This window comes from Apium graveolens, chromosome 5, assembly GCF_009905375.1.
Source record: "Apium graveolens cultivar Ventura chromosome 5, ASM990537v1, whole genome shotgun sequence".
Taxonomy (NCBI): Eukaryota; Viridiplantae; Streptophyta; class Magnoliopsida; order Apiales; family Apiaceae; genus Apium; species Apium graveolens.
The window spans coordinates 32,540,917-32,550,176 of NC_133651.1; the positions used below are offsets into that span (position 1 = coordinate 32,540,917).

General features: G+C 36.3%; 1 protein-coding gene across 1 annotated transcript; it reads right to left on the reverse strand.

The window, feature by feature from the left end:
* Positions 1-1,070: 1,070 nt before the first annotated feature.
* Positions 1,071-7,976, reverse strand: LOC141723799 (uncharacterized). The gene is made up of 5 exons (XM_074525694.1): positions 7,750-7,976; positions 7,231-7,441; positions 1,903-6,665; positions 1,472-1,538; positions 1,071-1,297 (listed from the first exon to the last, which is right to left on the reverse strand). Exons 1-3 carry the CDS (start codon positions 7,906-7,908, stop codon positions 1,903-1,905), a joined length of 5,133 nt encoding a protein of 1,710 aa, XP_074381795.1. The 5' UTR covers positions 7,909-7,976; the 3' UTR covers positions 1,071-1,297; positions 1,472-1,538.
* Between the last annotated feature and the right edge of the window lie 1,284 nt (positions 7,977-9,260).

A 9,260-nucleotide genomic window follows, 5' to 3' on the forward strand; every position in this document is an offset into this window, starting at 1 on the left:
ATGCATCCCCGTGTTTTGACCAAAATACGTTTTTAACCTATACTTTATATAACTACACTTTGCATCCCATAACTATTTTTGACGTGACAAATTGCACCCTTTTCGTTAAATATGTTAAAATTCTCAGGGGTATTTTAGGAAATTAAAATATTTAATTATAATTATATTATTATTTAAACTTTTTGACCCTCTAAATGATACTTTTCAAAAAAATTTAAAGAACGGAAGTTGTAGAGAACGAAAAAATCTTTTCAAAATAATAACATTAAAAAATTATCAAAAATTTTACGAAACCAAAATTAAATTAAATCTATACTTAATGAATTTATTAAAAAGAATTATAAAAAAGAATATTTCAGTTTTGAACCTTTTTATTTCAGGAAGATCTTTTCATTCCTACAATTTTCATTCTTTAATTTTTTCCAGAATGTATCGAGGGTTAAAAACCTTAATTAAAGATTTAAAAATAATTAAATATTTTTATTTTCTAAAATACTCCTGAGAATTTTAACAAAATTAACGAAAATTGGCCAAAGTAATTTTTTGTCACTCCCGCCGGCCAACTACAAAGTCTAGCCCATTTTCACAAAATTGGATTAAAAAACTGTTGAGGTGAAGAGTGACAAGCCCAATTAAGAGTTGGAGAAGTTCCTCGGATTACAGTAACATACATAATAAATGTGGTTGAATTTGGTACAAATGGTCATTTGCCCAGCTAGAAGTGAGAAGTCTTTAAACGTACATTGGTCTTTTAATTGTCTCAACTCATTGTATAAAAGTAACATGAGTTATCAAGCTTAATGATCCTGGGATTTTCGAACTCCCCAGCCATGAGAAAATATGAGCCTTACGGTAGCTCAGAAGCATCGAGTGCCCGAGAAACAAGCTACTCGAAATGCTCAGAAACTTAGGACTATCACTGACGGCTTAAGATCAAATTAACAGTTTCATGTACATTAATTAGGCTTGCATCTTATGCTTGAATCAATTCGCGGTAAGAATTGTTTCAGCATGTAATGGTTATGGACTGATTATATTATAAATGGAACTTATACAGCGCACAAAGGATCATAAAGAACTAGAATATATAGATAAACTTGTTCCTTGAATAACTGAACCCCAGTAAAATCTACAAAGTTGCAAATCACATCAACTGCTGAGATGTAGAATTAAAGTAGATATATTTTAGCTAGAACACGAGCCAGACTTGCTATGTGCGAATTTTGCAGCAACAAAGATCTTGAGGTCTGATTGGTACGAACCATTCTTTTAACTTCATTTCCGAAGCAGACAATACCTACACAAGTTTTAGAATAAGTTCAGTGGAGATACAAATATGCAACCAGACTTGGAGGCTAGAATAGATTATTAAAAACGCATAGAACCCAAAACACCGTCTTCGTGAAATCAGCTTTGTAAAAAGACTTGTGTAGCACTAAAAAACTATAGAAGCAAGGAGTAAAATCCATACCAAAATGATAATAAGCATTAACACGTAAATATTCTCAGAGCCAGAAAACTTGGGGAACTGCAGTCTCCTGTTTAATCAGCAAAAAAAATCAGATATCTCGATTTACATTTGTAACATATAGTAATTATGACGTCCTTGTCATACTTATGATACATAAGTAAATTCAACATTACTATGGTAGACAATAACTTCCAGTCGTAAACTGATTTAACTTTAATTCGAAATGAACCACACATTGTTTCAATAACTAGTCCACAAAATATGAGACTCTTGTATTCACTGAGACATTGTGAAAAAATAGACAATTTTATTATTTGGGTTTAGAATTATAATTACTATATGATCAGAAATAAATTTCAGAATGACAAATTGACAATCTATCAAATCAGACTAATGTGAAATAATGGAGCTTGTAAGATAGTATAGCATACCTAATCATCTGGAAAGCAAGAAGATAGAAATTCTTCATCCTCCAAAAATATCTGCAGATTTTTCGCTTTCATCAGATATTCAACCGCCTCCTCATTGAATTCCACGAGAAAACCCAACCTAATAAGTTCTGCCAAACGAAGCATGTGATCTTCATTCTCCCATAACAACCCCCCAGCTATTACTTCAGAAAAATGTGAAGCATACTCAATAATATTTTTATGTCCACCATCCTTATCTAATTTCTGCACAAAAAGCTTTGAAATCTGTCTCTCCCATCTTAGCATTTGCCTGGATTCAACATTAAGGACTTCACCAGAGGATAGTGACAAAGAGTATCTCATTGTTATCGGTTCCGCTGCCTCAAGGACAGTGACATCAAGAAGACGTTTGGCAACCTCATGCCTACTATCTGCTTCCATTTTAGGCGAAACTTCAATTAGAAAGCCAAGAATGAGTCTCACCAACCCTTTCCCAATAAATGTCTCCCTTGGATTCAGCTGCTTCAGGTTGACAACATCCACTGCAGAAAGTTCTTGCTTGACTGATTTAGAGATATTTCGAACACCTATTTTGCTATAAATTTCCAACAACTTAGTTCTTGGAAGAGAATTAATGCTCGGTTGGGGATACCAAACAAATAGGGAACCAGACTTTTCAAAGAGATCTTTTAGCTGGAGGTCATCAGCAATGAACACGTCATGTTTGTTGACAAGTTTAATTGTAAATGAGCCTGAATATACAGGCACTTTCAGCAACTGCTGGGCCAATGTTTCTTCCGTCCTTGAGCTCCAGTTCTTTACAACAAACTCCCAAAAGGAACAAGACTCATCATGAGTTACTTGGTGGCTAGAAGCTTCCCATGACTTCCAAATCTCACAGTAGTCATCAATAGAGGGGTTCATTTTAACTCCATAAGTAATGGAGAAGAAAATTAGTAACTCATCTTTATAGTGCTGCTCCAGAACATGCAACCGCGACCCCAGTAGACCATTTTTGTCATGAATGACACAATCTTTGGAGCTTACCCACTGACCATTTTCTGTACCATTTGGAATCCAAATTTTTTTATTGTCCTCGTCATCAGGCTTCCAATTAAATTTGTACAGAAACTTGTAAATTCGAATCACAGTGGTTAATCTAAAATGGAAGTCAAGGTGATTTGCGAGCAATGAACAACCATTTCTGGTGTCAACAATAACTCCAAGAGAACGAAGCTCTTTTGAGTATTCCACAATTTTGGAACCGTAGTAGTTTTCATCAAGAAAAGGTCCATCGCTTCTTTCTAATAATGAAGCAGCCCACTCAGGACCAAAGAGCATGCACTTTTCTGGAGTTTTGTAGCCTGTATAGGTTTTCAGCCATGGCCTGCCTATTTTTTCCAGAAAAGTTAATGGAAAACGATCATCAGTCTCCAACATCTGTTTCTCTGGCTTATAAATACGGATACATTCCAGCAACGAATATACATTTCCAGAAGTTATTCTGCTGGGATCCTGTGGTAAATAAAGGCCATTCACAACAAACCGTGCCCCATCCTTGATAGAGGAAACAACACCCATACTGTTGAGCTCCTTCTCATATTCATGGATGTTCCTACCATATTGATTATCACTATCATCAATGAAAGGAAGCAATGAGATTGATGAAATAGATTGCCAACACTGACCAAAAAGAATGCAATCAGTTGGCACTCTATAATCTCCAAGTCGAGTACGCAACCACTTCACCTCACGAATACATTTCTTCAGATTTATTGGAAATGAGCTTGAATTCTTCTGCTTTTTGTAAAACTGCAGAAGTTTAAGTACATTATCTTTGCCAATGGAATGGAGTGATGCTTGCTGCCTGAAAACTCCTTCAAATTTTTTTGATGCCTCATCAAACTCAACTACTGCTCCAATTTGTTTCAGTTCATTTTTGAACGAAAATATCTTGCTTCCATAAAACTTTTCATCAATAAGAGGGAAGCAGCTGAAAACCTCCAAAAGGCATCCCCACTCAGGGTCAGGCAGATAGCATTCAGATGGAGTTTTGAAGCCAACATTTGTTTTAATACACTTCGCATCCTTGAGAGCATTAACAAATTTGTTAGTTGATCTCGAATGCCGGAGGCAATTCAACATCAAATGGAGAGCCTCGGCACTAAGGGAGCTCAAGTATGCCGAAGATTTCAAGTTTTCCCCAACAAATTGATAGTTGTTATCAAAATTTACTTTCACGCCAATCAGCTCCAATTCATTTTTATAAGACATTAGATTGGCTCCATAATAAGCTTCTGCTATAAGAGGAATGTTACTTACTACCGAAGCAGCTTGCCACTGCTCATTGTATAAAACTGACTCATCGGGGCTTCTGTCACCTTGATTTGTTCTCAGCCATCGCCCACCTTTGATACTATTAACAAACTCTGTGGCTGGAAGTAATTTACCCCTCAAAAACTTGATAAATTTCAGTATAGAGAGGACGTTATCCCTAGTCAAATTAGATGATGCTGCAATTGACATTAGCTGATTCCCAATGAAACTGCATGCTTCATTTACCTCAAACATCACACCGACTACTCTCAGCTCCTCCTTGTAATCAATTATGTTATGACCATAAAACTGCATATCAACTACAGGAATGTCGACAAGCTCTGACTCTTTCTGTATGACATGTGCTCCCGATGATGAGAACATGAATGACTGTGAAGGAGGTCTATAGCTGGAACTACCATTCAGGGAAATTTTCAGCCAGCTACCTTCCCTGATGCACGTCAAGAATTTTTGGGGGATGACAGTCCCTATCCTTCTCAAGTAACGAATCCAATCCAATAGTAAGAACACATTTTTCCTGGTTAAAGGAGCTGACATGGTTGGGATTACAGCATTTGGAGGGGATATGCTGGGTATATCAAAAGCTGGAACATAAGCTCTTAAGAAATTAATCAACTCTCTGGCCGCTGTGTAGATACCAACATAGCTTGCTGGTTGCAGGTAGTCTTTCCCGAGCTCAACATAACCTTCAGATCTCCACGGATTAGTACCAATCAACTCCACCCAGTTACTTCCATTAGCAGGCAGAAGAACCTGTCTCCTCTGCCCCATTATCCTCCCATAACTATCAATAAGAGGCATGCTACTACATAATTCTTTAACATTCTGCTCCGAAACATACTTTTTTGAAAAAGAGTGATAAAGAAAATGACTGTATGCAATAGCAAGCTCTCTATCATTTTTTATTGCCTTGTTCAACAGAAGTGAATAATCATAGACATTCACGGCTTTGACATTTGCTTGGTCTGACAGCCAATCAACTAAGATCCACTTTTTACTCAATACCCCGATAGCTTGTTGAGTTGAAATTGGCATGAACAACTGATCTGTTGCAGATCTGAACTCCCTACTCCAGTTGATTAACCAGGATGCATAATGATTCTCAGAAGACCTAAACAACTTCCCACCATGAACTTGGGAAACTTCACTGACACTAGTCAGAGAAACAGTACCATGAGCATCTACATACTTCAAAATTGAAGCACTCTTCATGTTGGTTCTATGAAAACTAGAGTTCCAATTCTCAGCAACAAAAAGAAGTAGCTCCAGATAAACGTCCTCAGAAACACCCAATACAATATTAGAACTCTGAATGCATTTAGCATACCATTCATCTGCAACAAATCCCACCCCCATGAATTCTAAAATTTGACCATACTCCTTTGCATCAAATGAAGAACTCAAGATATAAGTACCATGAGAGGAGATATTATCCAAGGCTACACCTTGCCCCCTAGCCTTATCCAGAATTTTCCAAAAGGCTGGCAAAATCCCACCAACTTCACAAGGTCTATGGAAGTATTTTTGTTCGGAGTATGATTCACATGGAACAATACTTTGGTTTAAAAGTTTCTGCTTTATTGACTCCCTTACAGCATTCAACTCCATGTAGGGAGCTTTAGTGACTGGCAAAAAACCAAAGATATGAGGCAGAGTTGAAATCGGAGCTTCTGTCTCTTTTACGAGAGAAGTGAAAGCACTGATAAAAGCACTAGAAACACAGTCAAGAATTCCTTTGTTCCATTTATTATCTAGCAGAATATTTTCCCTTGATGACGCTAAGATGAAATCTGCCTGTATAATGAAAGGGAAGTTCGTCACCATCTCCGTGGGTAAAAATGCATATATCCCTGGGGACTGCATTCCTCTAAGGAGACGCTTTCCACTTGGGAATGCTAAAGTAATGACCCATTCTTCTACTTCCAATCTTCTTTCGACTTTGTGGTCTTTCTTGACAGGAAATCTTTGCCTCCACATATGGTAGCCGCATTCTTTCTCCAGATCATCAGCACCCATGTCATCAGCAGAAAGATGGAGAACATAAGATTCTGCATCTATGTTCTTCCTTGTGACAAAATTTGTCTCGCTTGATATAGAAATTGCACTCACAGTGTTGAGCTTGGAATCCTCATTGTCTTCTCTGACTGAGAGCCGCTTAATCTTAGTAAGAAACAACAGAATCTCGGGATGAATGTTGGATAGCTGATTCTTAACAGGTTTGACCTTGTCAGGTTTCAGAGGCAATATTATTGTTGTAGTAGGAAGAGGGGCACCAGTTCCATGAATGCTTTCGATCACTGCAAGAGTTGGATTCGTCTCAACCCACTCAGGAACGATATATCCCACATTACAATGTGGACAGGGTCCTTCAGTAAATCGTATTTGATAGCCGTTACTAAATATGTAAGGCTGAGCAGTGATCAGGAAAACACTCTTAAATCCAATTCCTGAAATTAATTAAAAACTTTATCAACACACATGACAAAGAGGCATACATAAGTAAATCTGCTTTCAAAAAAGCATAATAGTTTTCAAAGCATTATACAATTGTATAACAGAGGCAATTTATGCTACAGAATTTACGTATACAGATGAGAAAGATGAAGTTTTACATGACATGACATTATATAAGATTATCTAACACAAAAGCTACATTCTGAACCTGTGTAAAGTAATTCAGGGTGTAGTATTTGCACATTGACATGCTAGTCTGCAGAATTGCAGGATAAAAACCAAAAATTACAAATGGAAACTAATATAGGCTGCGAAGTTTTGGATCCAAGGGCTATGTATCAAGTCTACATAACAGGTTTGAGGGGGGTGTGCTATCTGCATCTTTATTGTTGATGCACAGAGAAGCATGATTTAAGTTACGGTGAAAACAGAGAACTATTAGAGTTAAAATTAGAATTGTCAATAGCAATAGGATACAGACACTGAAAAAAAAACTGCATTTCATTTTATGAGTGCCAACATGAGCAAGAACTAGTGTGATGAGCTTTTATAATATACCTTTTTCGCCAATATAACCACGTCTGCGATTGCCTTTCTTAGTAGAGCGTCCAACACTGCAGATAGAATCAATATTCTTGGGTGTAAAACCTCTTTCATTGTTAAATATCAACAACGTAGCTGGAGCTCCTGTAGCAGTTATATCGCGAGAAGTTACTACAAACTCAAGTGATGGATCCACTCCTTCCAAATACTCGTTATCCTCTGCGTTCTGCAGTGAAATGAAAATTGAAAATTTATATCCATAATTTACATGCTATCGACTAAACCTCGAAATATGAATATCTTCGGAATCACAAAATTTTATTCATTTTTCAAAATTATAATTCATTTAACGAGTATATCATTTACCATAGAAATATTCTGACGAGATTATACATATATCGAGATTCAAATGTAGTACCCTTGCAAATTAACAAGCCATTAATAGGCTCACAATATGATCCACGAAAAAAAAGACATGCAGCATGATAAGTTTTAGTAAATACAGAGTTGACAAAAACAGGGTAAATAAAGAACCTGAATGAGCTCCATGAGAAAGTGAACATCCTTGGCATAAAGTTCAGCAGAGAGATTCATAACAGCCTGATGCAAATCCTCCGTCAAGGGATTAGGCTCTCCACCAATAGAAAACTTGGTCTTACGTATCTCTTCAATGTGCTCTCTCGGTGTTGCCATTACTACTTACAATAGTGTATAAAATATGCAGAGAGAAAGAGAGAGAGATGGGAGAGAGTTGTGGGAGAGATGGCAAGGGAGAGTGGGAATTTAAAGTGAAGAAAACCTAGTAAGCTAAGAAAAGGAAAAGATGTGGAAAATTAAAACAAAGTTGTACGGAGAATACCAAGTGGACCTTTTGCATGACTTCGAGGGGAAGATTAGTAGTCACTCTGTTTAGGTCTTCGTTTAGTCTTCTTCAGTCCACATTGTATATACACACCTTTGCTTTTCCAAGATTCACAGGTAAATGCAGAGTTATGGGGATGTTTCGTTTTAACTACATGTAGATTTGAATTTTTATTATCAATTTTTTTTTTGAAAAGTAATTAAAAGAGATATGCAATCAAGTTATTTTAAAATATGTGTAAAAATTAAAAGGAATAATTAATTTATGATGGAGGAAGTAATAAAGCTTGTACTGACTTTTACGATACTTGGTAATTTTCTTCCTTGCGAAAATGGAATCCTTAAAACAGATATTAAAACAAATTACCTGCTTGGAAAATAATTGAAATGAAATGTACCCACTATCTATTCCATTACAGTGGAACCCCGATATGGAGGGGACTGCATCCCATTGGAGAGGTTCATATACAATTATTTATTCTCATGTTGGACTAGATTTTTTTACTAAAGAGGTTCTTTCTGCTGTACTTGGGTTTCAGTTTAAATGTCGCTTGATTTTTCAGTATACATTTTAAAATATATTGATCGTATAGTAAAAAGTATTATTTTAAAAAAATTATAAATAAAAATTTAAGCTATATATTATTATTCAGAAAAAAAAATTAAAAATTATTATTTTAAATATACGTTCAAAGCACTTAGAAATATGTGAAAAAAGTCAAATAAAAATTGGGACTTTCAGGCTACTATCGCTGATTTGTAGAAAGCTTTTCGACAATTGCGATGCCATTGACACAGTTGACTCAAAAAAGTAACAAGTTCATATAGACCGATGAGTGTGAGACTAGTTTCCAAGAAGTGAATAAGAGACTTGTGACATCACCAGTATTGACACTACCATCAGGATTGGGAGGCTATGTGATTTATAGCGATGCTTCGAAGAAGGGACTTGGCTGTGTATTGATGCAACATGGAAATGTGATTGCCTACGCTTCAAGACAATTAAAGCCTCATGAGGTGAATTATCCGACACATGACTTAGAGCTTGCAGCCATCATTTTTGCATTGAAGATATTGAGACACTATTTGTATGGTGATAAGTGTGAGATATTTACTGACCACAAGAGTTTGAAGTACATATTCACGCAGAAAGAGCTTAATATGAGGCAAAGACGATGGATTGA

What these genes read in the sequence shown, in the direction of transcription:
- LOC141723799 (XM_074525694.1), bottom strand. Translation starts at nt 7,908, where the DNA reads ATGGCAACACCGAGAGAGCACATTGAAGAGATACGTAAGACCAAGTTT. An exon ending in TTCTCATGGAGCTCATTCAG is followed by an intron (nt 7,442 to 7,749) that starts GTTCTTTATTTA and finishes ATTTCACTGCAG; the next exon opens with AACGCAGAGGATAACGAGTA. An exon ending in TGGTTATATTGGCGAAAAAG is followed by an intron (nt 6,666 to 7,230) that starts GTATATTATAAA and finishes AATTAATTTCAG; the next exon opens with GAATTGGATTTAAGAGTGTT.